Genomic DNA, 20,216 nt, shown 5'->3' on the forward strand with positions numbered 1-20,216 from the left:
GATGCGCGACGCCGTCATCAATCTTGTGCACTTCCGCGGCCATCAATGCCTGCGCTATCCTCCTAGCGGAGCAGGCAACGATCTAGCTGGCGTGGAATGCGGTTGGTGAGCATGTCCAGGTGTGGACACCAGAAGACGCCGGCGAGGCGGTGACCTGACACCTGTCTGTGGCCAGCCGCCGCCACAGTTCCCTCCTCCAAGCGGCGGCGTGCGGGCTAGGCCAGGCTCACCGCTCACGACCCGACCGACCGGGCTGGACATCCCGCGGGCCGCGCGTCCGCCCATGGGCACGGCAGGGCCAGGCCCAAGCCCACCCCGGGCCCGCCGAGACGAAGGAAGAGAGGGAGCGAGCGCACTGCGCGCGGCCTGGCCATTTCGCACCACGCTTCCCTCGCCTCGTCCGATTTCGAAAAGAGTTTCGTCCCCAATCTCCTTTCACCCGGATTTCACCGGGCCAGCGAGAGCCCCCCCGCCGAGGCTCCGGGAGAGACCGCCGCCGAGATGCCGGGGAGGTGGCGGGTCTGGGGCCAGCCCGACGGTCGCCTCGTCTGGGTCCCCGCCCCCGAGCCCGACGCGCCGCCGTCGCCTGCCGCGGCTTCGCCTCTTCCTCCTCCCCTACCGCCGGGGTGCGGTGCGGGGATAGCCGCCGCTTCATCCGAGGACGCGCTGGCGAAAGGTACGGCCCCATCGTTCTCCCACCTCGGCGCGGATTATTCCGTCGTAGAAATGGTGCTGGATAGTGGTCACTGACTGCCCCCTCTCCTGTCTCCGCGTTTCTCCCATCCGAAACCCTAGGCCGGGGCGCTGCTGACGGATGCCGCGTCGAGTCCATGGCCGACCTCCTCGTGCAAGGTAGCGCTTCCTGCCTTCATCTCTTCTCTATTCGGCCCGGTCAGTGTGAGCACGCGCGTGCATTCCTGCGTACTGAAATGGGTTGCGTCCGTGGTCCTGTTTAACTGGTGACTGACTTTTTATTACTGATGGAACCTGTAGCGCGGAACACACTGCTCGAAGGTGACGGGATGTCCGGAGCAACTGTTGATGCAGGACAGGGTCAGCTGTTCTGCACTGGATCGGGGAGGTCAGTGTCTGTCAGCGAGAGGGCTATAAGGAGGGCCAGGGCGTTGGTCGGGGAGGAGGTGGAGAAGGCTGGTAACAAGAGAAGTAAGAGCTTATGTGCCCAACTTTGTTCGTTGCTGCATGTATTGCGCTGGGCTGACCAGTTTTGGTGTTTCAGAGCAACCGTTTGACGACGTACCTGGTGCAGAGGGTGAATTGAGAGAAATGGACGCCCCATTCAGAGGTAAGACTTGCTTTCACCTTTTTCTCTGTAGAGACAAGATTGAATGTTGCAACAACAGCCAGAAAGTGTCCAGGTTTGATAATTGCACAAACTGTATTTTCTCGAGGTTGTGTGTTACTGATTCAGTTTCCCATCTCATGAAATTTAGGTGGAGTGCATAACACTGCCGTGCCCCCAGTGTTCCAAACTGGATCCGGAAAAGCTGTTTTGCTGGGCAAGGACTCGATCCAGAAGGCAAGAGCTATTTTAGGAGGTAGGAAATCTAACACCTGTTTACTTTCTATCTAAACGGTGAAAGTGCTTTCTTAGCACTTATTTTGTTCATGATGGCGTATGTATGGCTCCGAGTAATTTAGGATCTGTTCATCCCATGTGCCGTTAGATATTATGTCACAATTCATTAACAACAAGGATCGTAATATTATATTTGTTGAACTAGCCAGATTTTCCGCTGTTGCCTGGCTATTTGTTATATATTTGGATGTGCTTAGCTTGCTGAGCATTTATACTCCATAGTAATATACAATGACTTAACATAGTTTTATATAATGACTTAAACATAGTTTTATACTAATCAGGGTCCACCAAATTGATGGCTGTATATTTCTTGTTTGTGAGAACTTCTAGTAAGAGCTCATGTGTCCAACCTTTGGTTTGCTTTGGTCAAACTGTTCCATCGCTGTTGTGCTAGGTAGCATGGATTAGCCATCTTTCTGTTCGTTTCTGCATGTATCGTACTGGGATGACCAGTTTTTGTGTTTCAGAGCAACCGTTTGACCATGTACCTGATGCAGAGCGCGAATCGAGTGAAATGGACGCCCCATTTAGAGGTAATACTCATACTATGGTAATACTTGCTTTCACCTTTTTCTCTGTAGAGACAAGATTGAATGTTGCAACAGTAGCCAGAAAGTGCCTAGGTTTGGTGACTGTACAAACTGTATTTTCTTCAGGTTGTGCATTACTCATTCAGTTTTCCATCTTATCAAATTTAGGTGGAGTGTATAACACTACCATGCCCCCAGTGTTCCAAACTGGATCAGGAAAAGCGGTCTTACTGGGCAAGGACTCAATCCAGAAGGCAAGAGTTCTTTTAGAAGGTAGGAAGTTGAACACCCGTTTACTTTCTATCTAAACGCTGAAAGTGCTTTGTTATCACTTATTTTGTTCATGATGACATATGTATGGCTCCGAGTAATTTAGGATCTGTTCGTCCCATGCACCGTTACATATTATGTCACAATTCAATTAACAACAAGTCATTGTAATATAGTTTTTGTTGAACTAGCCAGATTTTCTGCAGTTGCCTGGCTATTTCTTATACTTACAACTGAACATCTATTTGGATTTGTTTAGCTTTTTGAGTATTTCTACCTCATAGTAATATACAATGACTTAACATAATTCTGTACCAATTAGGGTCCACCAAATTGATGGCTGTATATGTTTTCTATGGGAGAACTTCTAGTACATTTTCCTTTTTCCTTGGCAGTTTTTTAAAAAGCTGTCACTTTGTTGCATAATAGATGTTGATAGTGCTGCTGGTGCCGTACAACCAATGTTCCGTACTGGAATGGGTAGGCCGGTTCCTGTGAGCCGGACCTCTATTGATAAGGCAAGAGCTGTTTTGGAGGGACAAACAGTTGCAGAAAAAGGTCATTTTGATGGGAGTATAATAAAAGTTTTGGATAGTTTTGTAAAAGAAAATCCAAGCACACCTTTACTTTTTGAATAACTGACCCCTCTGTCAGCAGGTGTGAACGGCATGGAACAGTTTCCATTGTTCCAAACTGGTTCAGGAAGAGTTGTCTCAGTCAGTGCGGCATCTGTTCAGAAAGCTAAGTCTGTTTTGAAGGATAATAATACAAGCGAGGGTGAGCTTTGATTATTCTGCTATTTGAATCCAGAGCTAATGATCTTGCCTAGTTACTGTGAAACACACCCCTTTTTTGGTGTACTGATGGCATTCCTCTCCTATTAGAAAATACAGAGAGTTTTGGTAGGCCTAACCAGCCTATGATGTTCCAAACTGGTTCAGGAAGACCAGCCATGATCAGCGAAAGATCCATTGAGAGATCTAGAGCTGTGGCGAATGAGGGAGATGCGGAAAAGAGCGGTAAGATTGGAGTACCTGGGTCCATTAAAAAAGCTTGAACTATCTGTCTTTTGATTTATGTAAACGGCTACAAACATTATTTCTAAGTGGTTACTTCTTTGTGTAGGACATTGGGATACTGATTGCCAGTTCCCAATGTTCCAAACAGGATTAGGGAAGCCTGTTGCTGTGAGCTGGAGCTCAGTTCAGAAGGCAAAGGCAGTATTGGAGGAAGAAAAAATTAAAACAACTGGTACATAAACATATGGGCTTATTATTTATTTAGTCCAACGTTAATGCAGAAGATCAGCATTTTTCTTCGTATTCTTTGAGATTCAGGACGTGGAGAAAGCAGTGATTGTGCCACAACTCTTCAGACTGAAACACCAACGTCTGTTTTGATGAGTAGCAGTTTGATCATGAATAGTAGAAGTGTTACACCGAAGGAAGATAGTGCAATGCAAGGTACTTGATTTTCCCAAGTTGACTAAAACATGTTGTCTAGTTTTGTGCCTGTGTTACCATCTAGTCAAAATTTGAACAACATGAAATACTATTTCTGACACATCTGGGGTATTCCTCATATCAAATTATCTTTTTCAGTCACTCGAACAGAGAAAAATCACAAGGATGATGACCACGTGCCATTGTTTCAAACTGGACTAGGGAGGTCAATTGCTATAAGTAAGAGCTCACTTAAGAGGGCATCTGCAGTTCTGGAGCCAAGGAATATTGCAAAGGAATTGGAAGGTAAATTGCTCTCTAAACACACATCATGGTTTCGTAACAAGTGTGCTCTCGACACTAAATTTGTGATAATTAAGCATTTGTATTTACCATAGTTTTAAATAGCCGGCTATAGCCTTTTCAGTAGGGTGTCGCTAAATGGTCGCCTTCACAAATAGCCCGCTATAGCCCGCTTTAGCCGGCTATAGCTGATTTGGAGGCCCGTCGCTATTTTCCATAGCCCGCTATTTAAAACATTGATATTTACTGACAATCAAGTTTTCTTTCTGTAAGATGAAGCTCATTTAGATGGTGCCCATGACACTCCAGTGTTCAGAACTGGATTAGGAAGGTCTATCATAGCAAGTGAGAACTCTAGAAAGGAATTGCCTATCTTAGAGGCTGAAGAAGCAGTAAAAAGTGGTAATTTCATGTTCTGAATTAAGAGTTTCTTCACATGGATATAAAAAGTAGGTAGAAATTACAGTCTGCATTCAGTTAACAATTGCTTTGTATGTGCAAACCAGTAAACAATTACAACGGGGAAACCTTTGTTGAAGAGGCAACGTTCCAAGCTGGAATACAAAAGTTTGTACCCCAAAATAGAATTTCAAGCCACAAGGCCAGTATGCTTTTGGAGCAACGAAACTTCATGGAGAAAGGTAGTTTTTGGAATCATCAGGTTACACAGTGGGGGCATTTACAGAGTTCTTTACATTTGGATTTGGAAAGTAACTTAAGACTTATTTTCCCATTCCTTTGACATACGCAATATTATTTTGAAAGGATACAAAGACTCTGGAAGTCAACTGCCAATGTTTCGAACCGGATCTGGAAAGTCGGTCTTGATTAGTGAAAACTCAGTACAGAAAGCAAGGGCTGTTCTGGAGGAACAAGGCATAAACAAAGGCATAATAGCTGACCAAACTTATCTGAGACTTTCACTGTTTATTTCAATAGAAGTTGGTATAAAACTTTACCGTGCATGTCTAGTTGAAGTGTCTATTCTCTTTCTGTAGTCCTGTAGTTTATTTGTACAATACCATGTGGCATCCATAGGTTAGCTAACCATCACACAGTCTGTTATATTCATCGCTAGACTGGTGTGCTAATCCAAAGGTTCTGCAATGCTTTTTAGTTAATAATTAGACCAAGTTTACAGAAATAAAGGCTAGCAATGAACCACCAATGTGTAACCTGATTATGCTGCAGCTTTCATTTAGAATGGTACACTTATTTACTCCCTCCGATCCATATTAATTGACGCACACTTAAAGTTGTACTAGGTGTGCGCCAATTAATATGAATCAGAGGGAGTATTGCTTTTGACTTCCGAGGTAGCTATTTAACAAATGTGTGTTTTCAAGAGTACCAAATTTCAAGCATACAATGTATGATCACTGAACTGTCCAATGATCTAATCAGGCAATTTGGATTGGCATGTTGATGTGGTAACAGGCACTTGTTTATTGCATAATATTAGTGCCTTTTAATTTGTACACATTTACCATTTAAATATGTCTGATCTTGAGTTATTTCTTGTCAGATAATCATAAGCTCCTTAACATGGACAAAAAAATTCCTGTGTTTGCGTCACCTCTCAAGACAAGCTGTGCAAGAACAGTAAATATATCTTCAGTTGGCGTGTCTCGAGCTGCTACTTTGTTGGGCTTGGAGGAGAATACCCTTTCGACACAATTTTTTGGACATGTGGGGGATAAGCTGGGCACAAAAATAAATTTTGAGCAGGAAAATCCAGAACAGAGGCTTGGTCTTGCATCTTATCCAACAGAAAACCAAGTGCACAAGGAACAACACCGGCCATTTGAGCTTTCTAATAACACAGTTTCTGATTCTGGTGAGCATTCTATCAGATTCAGTACCGCCGGAGGCAGATCAATGGCTATTTCTAGTGATGCACTTGAACGCGCAAAAAGCCTTCTGGGTGAATCAGATCTCATGGTTTCAACAAATAATTTAAGCTACCCTTTGGGATCTGCTTGTAATGATAAGATGCAAAATTCAACTGTTGCGCCAAAAGAAGGCGGATCTGATTTATCAAAAAGAAGAAGGGTCAGTGGAAGAACCGAACTTGCAACATTTTCCCACCAGGCAATGTCTGATAGGAAGGACACTGGATCCTTTGGAAATGCTGTATCTGATATCCATCCGACTAGTGAAAACACCAATAGGTTTCATGTTGGGAGTCGTTCAACCAGTGAAATTCCAAAGATCGTGAAGCCTTCTTCCAGGTGTTTATCTGAAACTGACAACACAAATGACACTAAAGATAAGACCCGACAACTCCATATGCCAGCTGGAGCGTTGGTTGACATCAGTAACTTCATGGGTTCATATTCTGGAAATATTGACCATGTTGTTAATGAGAAGAGAAGAATTGGGGGAAGAAACTCCGCATCTTCCTTTAAACGGCCCCGCTCTTCCAGGTCCTTTGATTTGCATCCCTGCTAGCAAGCTGTAAACTCCTATGCCATGCTTCTGATATGCCTTTGCTGACAATGGTTAGGTTCATCACGCCTATAAGCACCAACAGACAGTCCTCTGCTGGTAAGCTGATTGATTACATATATAAGCCCGTCTTAAATTCATTCCTACTTGATTGGTTTAACTATTGTGTACAGGAGTACCCAAACTACCACCAACTCAGATCACTTCCTGTCGAACAAAGCTGTCTGCATATTATCCTTTTCAACATAAAAGGAAAACTTGGAAAGAGTATTTCGGTGGTCCTCCCTGCTTCAATTGTTTGGTACAATGCGATGCATATAATTTCCGCAGGTGCACTATATTCCCCACTTTGTTAAATGTTAACTTAAATCTTGTGACCAGGCGGAACATATAATAGATGAAGTGAAGCTCATGGATGCAAAAGGAGCTGAGAGGTACAAGTTTCACAATATGAATACTGGTGCAGAAGAATTTCATAAGTTGCTGATTGCCTGTGGGGCTTCATTGACATATGCAACTAAAGAGTAGGCATCATTCTTGACTAAATGCCATATATTTCACTAGTCCATTGACCTTTTGATGTCAGAATAACTCCCTTTTTGCTAAGTTTTTCTTAATATGTGAAATGTCTGATCATTACATTTCCTGTTTCATCACTTCATGTGTTTTTCGTTTATAACATTTGAAAATTCTTTCCATGGTCTCCTCTGCATTGTATCTGTTGCTGCACCATGTTAAGATTAAACTACAATGATTTCACGTTCTGCTGCATGCCTGCATGTATGATGCTAATAAAAACCATGCTGTTGTGATCCCTGGGCATACCATAGAGTTAGGCCGGAGATTCTCCAAATATTAAGTACATCCTAAACATCAAATCACTTGAATCTTCCTGTTTTAGATGGGTGAACAATCACTATAAATGGATCATATGGAAACTTGCTTCACTTGAGAGATGCTATCCAACTAAAGCTGCTGGCAAATTCTTGACAGTTGCTAATGTTTTAGACGAGCTGAAGTACAGGTGAGATAATTGACATGCCTTTTCTACCATTTCAATTGTATTGATGCATATGATTTAATTCATGAAAACTCATGCATGCTAGGTATGACAGAGAAGTGAACAATGGCCATCGATCAGCCATAAAGAAAATTTTAGAAGGAAATGCTTTGCCATCTTTGATGATGGTGCTGTGCATTTCAGCTATTTATTCCCATCCTGATGTACATAAGTTAGAGGCTGTCGGGACAGATGAAAATGAAAACAGTATCAAAAATAAAAGCTTGTTAGCTGCTAAAAGAAACATGCCTGCACACATTGAATTAACTGATGGATGGTACGTGGTTGCATCATCCTTATTGTCATCAGATGAAACTGAAAGATATCAGCAGTTCTCAGTGTCTGCCTTTTCACAGGTATGCACTAGAAGCGTCATTAGACGTGGCACTTTCAGAACAACTACAGAAAAGAAAGCTTTTTATAGGACAAAAGCTTCGGGTACTATTCTGTTTTCGCTTTCTCTTCTTGTTGTCACAAGGACATGGTTATAATTACTGTTTAACATATATGACTCAATATGTGTTCCGCTAGATATGGGGAGCTTCTTTGTGTGGTTGGACTGGGCCTGTGTCATTTCATGAGGTTTGCCTGCTCCTTCACCTTTATTAGCTGCAAAAATGAAAACAATATAAGCAAATTTTTGTGACCTTTTATTCAGGCATCTGGCACCGTCAAATTGATGGTCCATGTGAATGGCAGTTATCGTGCAAGATGGGATGATCCTTTGGGATTCTGTATGCACTTTTACTACAAGACTGAATATTTGTTACATACTATTTTGCTTATCCCTTTAAAACTGATGGATTCTCTTGATGACCTCTTACAAATATTTCAGGCAAGCATGTTGGACCCCCACTGGCGTTCAAGTGCATAAAAGCTTCTGGTGGCCGAGTCCCTAGGACACTGGTAGGAGTTGCAAGAATATATCCTGTTTTGTACAAGGAGAGGTATACAACTACAACTGGATGCAGACTAAATTTTGAACCAAAGGTGTTCCACTGGCCCATACTTAATAAGTTAATTGCTTAATTCAGGTTGCCTGATGGTAGTTCTATTGTGAGATCTGAAAGGATGGAAAGAAAGGCGCTACAACTGTATCACCAGAGGTATTTATTTATGTCACTGACACTGTAGCCAATATGCTGCAATTGAAACATGCATCACACCTTAAATTGAAATATATCATCTATCAAGTAGATATTTACCAGTACAAGTGTTGTCTTGAGAAGTTACCTGTACAAATACTGTTACATGCCCAGTGTGTTAAGGCATATATCTGTTTTTACTAATTTTTGACCGTAACGTTATACATGGTTTATGTACTGGTGACCTTGGTTGTCAGAATCAGGGTACTAGGTAGTATCCTTCTTTAGTCAGCAGTATCTAATCTTAGGGTCAGATTGTGTAGTTCCATGATACTATATGATTTCTTTTATTTTGACAAAAAAATCTGAATCTTATAGGAAAAATACTTACATAGATTATCTAGTCTAGCTTTGTAAAAAAGATATCAATTCTATGCATGCACACTTAAAGTAGACTGCAGCATCGAGATTTCATGTGACTAGGAGATCATTGGGCTTTGAATTTCAATCTATGCATGCATGCAGGCTGCAGCCCGCTGCTGCACATAGCCAATGACTTCACGTTGTGCGAATCCGTGTTGTTTTTTTCGTTGGCATGGGCAATTCCAGCAATTTTACGAGTTTGATCGTGATCCTACTGTGATCCTACTGGATTTGATTCAGGTTACTATCCAATCGTTTCCTCTCGGTAGGGTCATAGTATCGTGTGATACCCTAATCCTTATCGTGATACTGGCAGCCATGCTGCTGATGGCTATGGTAACCTGTCGATATTATTTAACTTTTGGACAGCATTTTCCTTTTAAAAAGAATCCGCGTGAGCAGATATAACTCATGTTGCATAGGATCATTTGAATGCATTTCAGAACCCTGAAATCGCGCAAGTAAAAACTTGTACTCCCTCCGATCCAAAATAAGTGTCTCAGCTTTGAACTAAGGTTAGTTCAAAGCTGAGACACTTATTTTGGATCGCAGGGAGTAGTAGGTTTTTCGTCGATAAAGCCTGCAACATGAAAGGTTGCAGACACGAAGGGTCAATATGCTTCCTTTGTTTTAAATCTAGTACCTCTCCTTTTTAATGCCACTGCAATGATTGTTACCTTCTCATGTAGAGTATCTAAGATCGCAGAAGACATTATGTCTGAACAAGATGAAAACTGTGCCAGCACTGATGACAGTGAGGAAGGGGCGAAAATTTGCAAAATGTTAGAGCAGGCGGCTGAGCCTGAAGTTATGATGGCTGGCTTGACCTCAGAGCAGATGATATCTTTCTCATCTTATCAAGCAAAGCAAAAGGTATGCACAATTATCCCCCGCATCCACCAACTAGTACTTGGGAAGCTGCGAAAATTATGCCATTATATTTCAGGAAGCTAGGCAAAACGAAGTAGCTAAGAAGGTCGAAAATGCTCTGGAAGTTGCTGGCCTTAGTTCAAGAGATGTTACGCCATTTTTGAAAGTGAGGGTGACGGGCCTTGCTCACAAAATCTCTGCTACAAAAACCATCAACAAGGAAGGGCTAATAACAATTTGGAACCCTACTGAGAAGCAGGTATGTTACAATTTTTATTCTCCGTTGAAAATAGAAGAAAGACTATTCGGTGTTATATCATTGAAACAAACTACAAATGATGCATTTTATTTTTTACGGCTATGGTGCTGTATGTTTTCTTGACCAAGACTAATGTTTATTACTCCCTCCGTAAACTAATATAAGAGCGTTTAGAATACTAAAGTAGTGATCTAAATGCTCTTATATTAGTTTACAGAGGGAGTAACTTTTATTTGCTTTGGATTATTCCCCAAACACTGTACTTATGAGCTCCGAAAATTAGCCTAGACCTTATTACATTTCACTGTTTCTTCTCACAGAAAGCCGACCTGGTGGAGGGACAAGTCTACATCGCCACAGGATTGCTGCCTTCTGCCCACTGTACGAACATTCTTTACTTGCATGCTAGAGGATCATCTACAATGTGGAAGCCATTAGCATCGGCACAGGCTGCAGATTTTCAGTAAGAGTCCACTGCACAGTATCCTCTGATTGTATTGTTCAAAATTAACCACGCTTCTTATTGCAGACCATTTTTTACCCCACGTAAGGCGGTTGAGCTGTCATTGATTGGTGAGGTACCACTTGCAAGGTTAGTCTAGTTATCCTGGAGAAAGGTGATCTGTTGAATCTGTCAATCTGGGGTCAATGCATTAATGAATCTCCTAATGGGTAGTCTTTCTTGCAGTGAATTTGACATTGCAGGTGTTGTTTTGCATGTCGGCGATGTTTACTTATGCAGCAACCAGAAAAGGCAGTGGCTCTTTTTGACAGATGGATCTAAATTTATCTCGGCATCGCAGTCCACAGATCAAGATGATTGTCTTCTAGCAGTTAGCTTTTCTTGCTCATCTGCCAGCGATGATGGTGCCTTTTTCAGTTATGCCCTTTCTGGAAATACAGTAGGTTATCTCAGACTCTGGTCTCTATTCCAAGTTGATGGTTCTTCCAAGTCTGAATTTTATTGGTCCCATATGTCACCATCAACATATTGAAACCTTTGCACTAAACGATACCTCATGAATTCAGTGTGTAGACATTTGAAACTGTACTGTATTGCCAGCAAAAGAAATGCGGTGTCTATTTCATTGTTCAACTTTTATACATTTATAAAGCAAGTGCAGCTTTTAGCTTACTGTACCTCTACCTCTGTTGCTCAGGTTGGTTTCAGTAACTTGGTCAAGCGACAGAAGGACCAGACAAGGCGCATATGGGTAGCCGAGGCAACACAGAGCTCTACATACACTCTTTCCCATGAGATATCAAAAAAATCGCATCTTAAGGAAGCTGCAACATGTGCTGAGAAATGGGCTTCAAGTTCTTTTGATGTAAGTTTCTTCAGATTAGAGATCACATTCATTTATCAGATTTTCTGATCTGTTGTAACTCACTGTTGTGCTGCAATATGAATGACCCCTTTCAGAAAATCCAGCAGCTAAAGGAAAGAGTTTTATGCATAATTGGTGATAGCGGTGGCTGACGTACTATGGAATAATGAAGACTGCTGCTTTTGGAAGTAATGTAAGAAAATGTTCGAAGTTGTGCAGAGTTTACTGTCCACACTGGATGCTCATTGGTAGTGAAGTGATATCGGCGTAACAAAGATACCTATTTATTATGCCTATGCACTTTACAGGTACAAAGTTTAGGCCACACTGTTTTTAGCCGTTTTTTTTTAATTCTCCATAACCACCTATTCGTTTCTCCACATTTGCCAACTGCATATTTAGTACTCCATCTGTAGTGATCTAAACGCTCGTATATTTCTTTACGTAGGGAGTAATTAAATACCTGTGTTGCAGAGATTGCGAGGCGGAGCAGTACAGATCAGTTAAACTTGTGGAACAAATGCGATTACGACTGACAAGCACTTGAATACTCAAGATGACAGCCACAGGGATTGGAATCAATATACATCAACCGGGAGACAAACATGACAGGAAATTTATGATTCAGGCTTGGACTGATGATGCTCACGTCCCCCTCGTGTGTCGTGACTGAATCTTTGGCTCTTCAGCTGGCAGTCAAGATTGCTCGCACCCTTCAACTTCAGCAGGTCTCCGTCCTCATGGACAGCCTCTCTATCACGAAGATGGCTGCTTCGAGGAACATCAGCAGCAGCAGATGCAGCATAGCATGGAGATGTCGAACTCCAATTAGCAGCTTCCTTCAAGACACTCATCCGCAACATCATGCTGTTTATCATATTGAACATATAAACCTTGAAAAACTGCTAGGCAGAACCAAGGCCTCCACGTCGCCCCTAATTCGCGAACAGTATTGCTGCCACCGTTCGTAAATTTTGTGCCCCGCCGAGGGCATTTTGGTCTTTTTACGTGCAGGATATAAATTGCAACCGCTGCCGTCGAGAAACCCTTGCCGCCGCCTCCCGTCCCACTCGCCTCCCCCTCCTCGTCACCCTCCCCCCCCCTCTCTCCATCGCCCCTACCCATGCTGGCCGGGCTCCGCCCGCCGCATGCCCTCGAGCTCCCCAAGATCCGCGCCTCCAACCCTCCTCAAAGTCTCCACCCTCCCCTGCCGCTAGGATTCGGGCTAGGGTTCTGCCGCCATGGCCTAGCGCACCCTCGCCATCGACCTCCCCAAGCCCCCTCTCTCCACCGAACGAGGAGGCCCCTGCTGCGAGCCCCTCCTCTTCCCTGTCTCGCCGGCCTTGTTCTCTGCTGCTCTCCTCGTTGGCCATCGCTCCAGATCGCGGAGGAGGATCTGCTGCTGGATCCCCGCAATTGAGAGTGAGGAGGACGAAGGTGAGGGAAGCAGCAGCAAGGATGGTGGCTGGTGATGGGTCAGGGGCCACCAGAGGAGGGGGAACCTGCTTCTCTCCTTCCATACTTAATAGCTCACCAAATTAGTCTGAATATAGCGGTAAAAGGTCATACATGCTCATTTTTCTTCACTGTATTCTTTCTTGTTCATACCTGCAGAAAAAATTGTGGTGGTGATACTTGATTTACGTAACATGATTGGTTGTATGGAAATAGGGGATTTACTTCTGATGATGTGGGTAGTGGTGGTCTTCTCTGCACTTTCGTGTTTCACAAATTTCCCCTTGGACACCCACCTATCTGAAATATGTGTCTTACCAATTTGATGTTGGTTCACATGCAGGTTCAGTGAGTAGTGCGCGCCCTCGGGGCTGGACGAGGCAGAGATGTGCCGAGGATCCGCACACACTTGGCCGTCATCTTCTCCGCCTCAACTTCCTTGACGGCACCTGGCCTTGAGCTCCAGCCATAGCAGATTGCCCCCCAGGTATCTAGCCCCATTATCCTTCTTCCTTCCTGCTGTTTATCACATGTATCCATGCCCAGGCTAATGAACACCAGCAGCCTGATAAAATGTCCGGATGATCTTTCTTTTGTAGACTGTCTACTGTTATAATTAGGCCATGTGAAATTATAGCTATACTTTCTTGAGCTGCTGCAGATCCTTTTAACAGCGAAGATATTTATGGCAGCCTACTCCATGTAGGTTTTAAAGCGAAAAATTGAAGAAGTTGTGATGGCCACCCGGTATACATATGGTCAGAAGCTGTGGGTGACTTCTTTTCAGCTGCTATTGAGATATTTATGTGCTCATAGATCACAACTCATGAAGTTACTGCCTTTTGGTTTCGATTTATAAATTTTAAAGTGGACAATCTTTTGGTGGATACAATAGTCTGTTGTATTTTTGTACTGTACTGAGTCTGAAATATTATTTTGATATGATACTAGACCTTGATGTAAACTACTGAAGATGAACTTGAAGTTGCTGCAAAGGCATACAAATTATATTCACACTATGAATGACAATTACAAAAGTAAGCCTGAGTATACAGATTTTATGTTCCTACTAATTTTTTTGTCTTGCTTGATATGTGCATGTTGTTTTAGTTTTTGGAAATGTAACCCAGGCATGTGAAAATAAGCTAGCGTCGTTTTGGGAGATTTTTTAACAACGGGGGGCTTCAAGGTGGTTTGATTTTTTAACCAATTAATAAGAACTTTTGCGTAACATTGGATTACTGACCTCTTTCCTTCCTTCCTTCCCCATCATCAGTAATTTAGTACAGTATATATGCAAATGATCGATGCAATGCCAATCTGTTTGTGCAATGCATGCAGGATGACGCTTGTCATGGACACTCGGGCTGTGGCAAAACCACCCTTTTGCTGGCACTTGTTGGAAAGCTCAACAAAGATCTCAAGGTATCCCCGTCGGTCGGCGTCGTCTGTTGTTAATTCTATATTTTTGTGTTGCCACTTATGAGCTCTATGTATGTAGATCTGAAATTTCACGCAGAGAACATTGTGTGCGGCGTATTTCACTACTTTCTTCGTTCACAAAAATACTGTTACCACTGAGGCTCTATGTATGTAGATGTCTCACAAATTGAGGTTGGTTATTTCACTACTTTCATTACTAACCTTTTCCCCCTTCATTTTTTGCTTATGCATTTACAATTCAGTCATAAAGTTCAGTGTTTCACCGTTTTTTAGTCTGTTTCATTTTCAGTTTAGTCATTTCTTCAAAAAAACTTCCGTTTTTCAGTCGTTGTCATTTACTCTTCAGTTAAATGTGGTTATTTTCACGTTGCCACTATTCCGTGGGTTGCTATCAACTGCTGCAAAGATTCTTAATCTTCTGTACACCTGATGATCAATACATTTCAGTTATTAGTCTTTAGTACCCCTAAGGATCAACACCCAAGTCTCAGTTTCAGTCTTATTTCTTTTCTTTTTTAGTATTCACCGAATGTAACCCCCCCAAGTGTGAACTAGCTTTGTTGTTGCTGTTTGGAACTTTTTAGTAGGGCGCGGTGGTTTGTAGGACTTCACGGGTGTTGTACTAAAATTCAGTTTCAATGGAGTTCGGTTCATTGATGTTCTAGACTAGATATCATTCAAAAAATGGTCACACGTGGATGTAGGATCATAGAAGAGTCAGGGGAAGAGGGAGGTACCTTGGTCAATTGCCCAGGTGCATTGGTGATGTAAGCGGCAGGGCCAGATGCTCTGAATCAACAGGCCACCCCTCTGCCTGCCTTGCTCATTCACACTTCTTTTTGGTTTGGGGAGGGCTGCGTCGCAATCTGGGCCGGGCAGGACGCTAGAAACTGTGAGAAAAAAGTCCCGACCTGAGCCCCAAATGAAATTTGATGAATTTTTTTTCCAAAACTACCGTATGAAGCGAAAACAAGTATGTACACAAGTCAACCAGACAATGGGCAAAAATCTGGCCTGAACTGAAATTAAATACAGACGTCTGTTGATTAGACACTCCCATAATATATGCCAGGAATGTGTTTTCATATTGTTCATTTTGTGGATATTTGATATAAGCATAAATGTATCCTGATATTTGGCTTGGTACTCCATTGTATCACTAATACAACCGAGTTCAGAGAAGGTCGGACTGTGCCTTGTCTACTACATATCTAATATATTTATCTTGATATTGCAGAAGCTTTTGTTTTATTCTTGTATCTAATGCTTGATCTGTTGTATAGGTTGATATAGACACTCCCATAATATATGCCAGGAATGTGTTTTCATATTGTTCATTTTGTGGATATTTGATATAAGCATAAATGTATCCTCATATTTGGCTTGGTACTCCATTGTATCACTAATACAACCGAGTTCAGAGAAGGTCTGACTGTGCCTTGTCTACTACATATCTAATATATTTATCTTGATATTGCAGAAGCTTTTGTTTTATTCTTGTATCTAATGCTTGATCTGTTGTATAGGTTGATATAGGTCTTGCAATGGGCATGTCAGGGACAGAAGTTGCTAAAGAAAGCTCCGACATTATAATCTTGGATGATGACTTCACATCTGTTGTGAAGGTTAGTGTTTTCTAATGTTTTTTTTGAACAGATCTTTGTTAGGAAGGATAACCGTTCTCAGCAATCATGCTGAGAGTTTTTTTATCGGATGTACAAGGTCATTGGAATGGACCAAGTTATGAGTGTTCCTGAAATGCGATACTAGGATCTTTGTACGTCAACGCTCTTTGATGCTTATGATTTTTTCCCTGTTTACATACAATTGTGTTGTTAACTCACTTTCATGTTCTTGATTGGCACATAATCAACTTAGAAAAAAATATTTGAGCTAAGGTGCATCCATTTCCCCCCCAAGCAGCTAACTTTTGTTATGTACACTGTAGCTATGGTTGTAGAACGCCCCCATTTCTTTTGTTACTATCAAATTTCCTTGATTCAACTATGTGACTACATGTTATTATATGCCCAGGGTTAATTAGTACCTTTAATGCTACCTTTAGTTTGTGTAAAAGGTCCAAAGTAGTTTCTGCAATTCTTATTATGCTTCCTGTGGTTCAATAGTTTCAATGGATTTTGGTGTTTCTTTAAAATTGATATTCGCTCTTAGTTCTTTGTTCTTTGGAGAGTATATTTCTTTTGTTGTGACTTGGTGTTATAAAGACTGTCCTTTTTGGTCTGATAAGGTATATGCTAATCATTTGTGATTGTTGTGTTAGTGCACACGTATTTATTCATATCAAAATTGTGTGTGTTTGTGTGGTTAATACTCACTTCGTTTTGATATATTTGTCTTCTAATAACCCACCGTGCACAGGACAGACCATGGAAGCATCAACTTATCGAGAAATGACTTATTAACCTATTAAAAGACCATACTGGAACCACCTATGACATAATCTCTTCAAATCATTTAAGTAGGGGTGGGCAATAGAAGCGTTGTAGTAACTGCTTGCTTGCTGAACGGACAAACATTTTGACGATGACTCTTGCTTTTATGGATATACAGAGATAAATGGATGGATGTTGCCAATACAGTAGAAATCATGGGTGCAACAATTTTTATGTCCATGTTTTTCTTTTTGTCTGAATGTGTGTGTATACTAATACTGGTTACAGGGCACTATTTGCGCAGAATTTACTTGACCTGTAGGAACTGGCTCTACTATCTAGCTTTTAAATGTAATAAATCTAGAAGGCAATGGAGCATTACTGTCTTTTTGTAATGCTGTGTTGTAAGAACTATTTGTTTTACTTTTCTCCTGCTTAATATATAGGCAGTGACCTGCCAGTTCCTCAAAAAAAAAGCATTACTATCTTTCCCTCTTTCTACATAAGCAAGAAAGCTATGACTTGGATTCTGGACATGAATCTTGTTAACCTGTTGAAGCAGAAAACTATAGATGCAGAGTCCAATTAGTTGTCCTTTGTGCATACACAAGAAAGTGGAATTTGGAGTCTGGACATGAATCCTTGAGACTAATGGCCAGAAACAGAACACAACATGATGACCTCCTACTTGAGTGAGACTCTGTGACTGCTCTCTTTTGGAATACCAGCCATGCGTGACATGTTTAGTAGAACAGAGTGTGTCGTACGGCTGGTAGTTGTTGTTGCCTATACAGAGTGTCATGATCTGAGGGTGTGAATGCAAATTACTTGTTATATAAACTATATGGATGGACTTACTGGACATTAAGAAAAGATATGAGAAAGAATATAGAGTGTGAAATTTGCTATATAAATTACTTGTTATATAAAAGTTGAATCTCACGATCCAACTTTTTAAAACTATGCCACAACTTTTATGAGGCCATACATTTTTCTTTTGAAATCTGCAGGTTATAGGGTTTGTACATGGCGATGTTACTGAACAGAAGGAGGTAATTTCTTCGCTCTTTCTATTGATTAATATTGTTCTTCACTCTTTCTAAACTATTGAATTTATTAATATTATTCTTGCCTAACCCAACAAAACTTTGGTATGCACTCACGTATAATCAGGGCTTGCTTATTTTAATTCTTGAATTCATTTTATAAATATTATATCATTATTATTTGTAATGAGTTTTTCGTTTATGATTTCCAATTGGGTAATATCCCATCATACTACTAGGCATTGGCCAGGTACTAGACTTTGCCTGGTTGTCAATATAAGCTTTGTGTTCTCCTTTGTTTTTGCCTCATTTATAAAGTCCTTGATTAAGCATGCATTTGATTTCTATGCCAACATTGATCTTATTGCTCATCAAAGGTATCTAAAAGTTGTGTGCTTTGCAACAGATGGGTTGTTTTAGTCAATAGAAATACCTCATATGTCAGTTTTGTTGCCAAATATTGTAAACACAGATATATACAGAGTTCCTAGAACAAAAGATGATCTGGTGGTTACCTTTTTGTTATCTACTCGAATGACTGTACGTATATCTTACCTTCAGACTTTATCCAATCTTGGTTAATTTTCCATCTCCAATCAGATTAATGGTTTGCATGCAGATCAAGCCCAGTGTTTTATGGTGTTCTTATTCCTGATTTAGTTGTACATTTGACTTTTAGTTTCGATGTGTTATCCGTACCCCTTCTTTTTGTGGCTAATTATTATGTCCTATCAACATATGCATAGTCCATGGTATCATACGAATTGAAGTTGAAAAATCATGCTATGGGTGATACGGAAAAGTCATTGGCTTCTTTGCTGGAACATTTCCTAAGATGATCTAAGGTAATTATTTAGTCACCATGTCATTTATATGTACATCTTCCTTTGCTAAATTCAGTGCGTTGACAACTAGAGATCGCTTCCTTTTTTGTGTATTGATCATTTCAGTACGATTGTTTGATACACTGCCGACATCATTTTGCTTTCTTCTTGCTTGTTATTTCATTTATTTCCTCCAGCAAGTGGATGGCTATTTCCACTGCTTCAGGTTTTGTTTTGGCTCTAATTGTGTGTATGGCATCTTGGCCTTCTTAGGTGAAGCAGTTATGAATATCCTCGCTGATCTATGGATCTATCATTGTAAGAGTCGACGATATATGGTGAGGTGCCTCACACCATCATTTGGTCTTTGTAGCATTTGAGTTGGCAAATTTGTTGGATTCGTGCGATTAGGCATGGTAAGTGCTCAGAGACCTCATAGCTCTATAATTGTTTGCTTCCAAAAGTTCTGAATCTTTTCTGCGCTTGGTCCTCTCATTGGTGAGAGTAGCCATGTAAATCAATCTACTATGGGAAATGGGAGTTTGTAAACTATCGGCGTCTAATTGCTGAGGGACGAGGTTTGTAACTGAGGGTCAAGTGCAGAGCTGGAGGAAGAAGTTGCGAGGCATGGAGCTCAGGGACAACAGTGAGGACAATGCCTCTTTAGTTGTAATTGTGATACTCCTGATGTGAAAGTAAACACCCCTGTGATACTCCTTATGATAAAATGTTGGTTGTTAGTACAGAGGTGGTGATTTCATGATTTATGGTTAATACATGATGTAATACAATCCACATTGCATAATATTTTCAGTTACATCTCCTATTTACTCACTACTAACATTCTTTTTAATTCGCTTCTTGCGCCATTGGCGCAACCGGGTCATCTAGTTCTCAAACATCAACGACATTGCCCACGATGGTGCCCATCAGGTTCTCAACTCTAGATTAGAACCTGTCCTAGGTTGTACTCATTTAGCTCATAGCATTGGCATTGCCATTCTCTGCTTCATCCTCATAACTTCCAAATGGAGGGCTTTGTAATTCACGTTGTACTTTGCAAATGAGATGAATGATATCCTGGCGCTAGTTGGCGCCTTTCTTGTGTTAAAAAAGAAGTAGTCTCCTGGAGTTTTGAGCCCTACCCTTATCTCGGATGTCATTCTTGTCTACAACAAGCCCTTGCTACCCACACCCCAATTTCTCATGGATTACCTTGACAAAGCATCTGGTGAATGGCATGCCTTTTATGCATCCCAAGCGAGCGTGAACGCCTAGTGTCTCTGTTGTAGATGACCCTGGCAGCAACCGTGCCGCTACAGGCGCGTCCTATCATCATGGCAAGGTACCACTGTGCTTGGGCGGTGTACTTCTAGGAATCGGATCCTCTAACATAAAAGAATCAGATCCTCTAACATAAAGAAGGAAAATCATGGT

General features: G+C 41.5%; 1 protein-coding gene and 1 long non-coding RNA gene across 15 annotated transcripts; both read left to right on the forward strand.

The window, feature by feature from the left end:
• Positions 1-378: 378 nt before the first annotated feature.
• Positions 379-12,590, forward strand: LOC123077330 (protein BREAST CANCER SUSCEPTIBILITY 2 homolog B). Of its 14 annotated transcripts, none has more exons than XM_044499592.1 (35): positions 379-676; positions 796-852; positions 994-1,164; positions 1,238-1,303; positions 1,452-1,556; positions 2,068-2,133; positions 2,299-2,403; positions 2,830-2,958; positions 3,058-3,177; positions 3,285-3,419; positions 3,526-3,651; positions 3,738-3,863; positions 4,002-4,148; positions 4,419-4,547; positions 4,652-4,786; positions 4,911-5,033; positions 5,671-6,571; positions 6,652-6,692; positions 6,767-6,894; positions 6,975-7,117; positions 7,495-7,617; positions 7,700-7,930; positions 8,010-8,091; positions 8,185-8,235; positions 8,312-8,387; positions 8,489-8,600; positions 8,688-8,759; positions 9,851-10,034; positions 10,108-10,290; positions 10,611-10,753; positions 10,820-10,882; positions 10,967-11,192; positions 11,451-11,618; positions 11,714-11,926; positions 12,067-12,590. In XM_044499592.1, the coding sequence occupies exons 1-34, from the start codon at positions 502-504 to the stop codon at positions 11,768-11,770; spliced, it is 4,899 nt and encodes a 1,632-aa protein (XP_044355527.1). In that variant the 5' UTR covers positions 379-501; the 3' UTR covers positions 11,771-11,926; positions 12,067-12,590. The 14 variants fall into 14 exon arrangements, with proteins under 14 accessions (XP_044355527.1, XP_044355526.1, XP_044355528.1 ...); XM_044499591.1 differs by having other exon boundaries at positions 12,093-12,590; XM_044499593.1 differs by having other exon boundaries at positions 11,714-11,811; positions 12,093-12,590.
• A 982-nt stretch (positions 12,591-13,572) lies between these two features.
• Positions 13,573-19,808, forward strand: LOC123077332 (uncharacterized). The gene is made up of 3 exons (XR_006436527.1): positions 13,573-14,498; positions 14,575-18,800; positions 19,053-19,808. It is a non-coding gene; the product is annotated as an uncharacterized lncRNA (long non-coding RNA).
• Positions 19,809-20,216: the final 408 nt, after the last annotated feature.

The sequence above is a fragment of the Triticum aestivum genome, chromosome 3D (genome assembly GCF_018294505.1).
Source record: "Triticum aestivum cultivar Chinese Spring chromosome 3D, IWGSC CS RefSeq v2.1, whole genome shotgun sequence".
Lineage (NCBI taxonomy): Eukaryota > Viridiplantae > Streptophyta > Magnoliopsida > Poales > Poaceae > Triticum > Triticum aestivum.

What these genes read in the sequence shown, in the direction of transcription:
- LOC123077330 (XM_044499592.1), top strand. Translation starts at nt 502, where the DNA reads ATGCCGGGGAGGTGGCGGGTCTGGGGCCAGCCCGACGGTCGCCTCGTC. An exon ending in ACAAACAGTTGCAGAAAAAG is followed by an intron (nt 2,959 to 3,057) that starts GTCATTTTGATG and finishes CTCTGTCAGCAG; the next exon opens with GTGTGAACGGCATGGAACAG. An exon ending in GGATGATCCTTTGGGATTCT is followed by an intron (nt 8,388 to 8,488) that starts GTATGCACTTTT and finishes CAAATATTTCAG; the next exon opens with GCAAGCATGTTGGACCCCCA.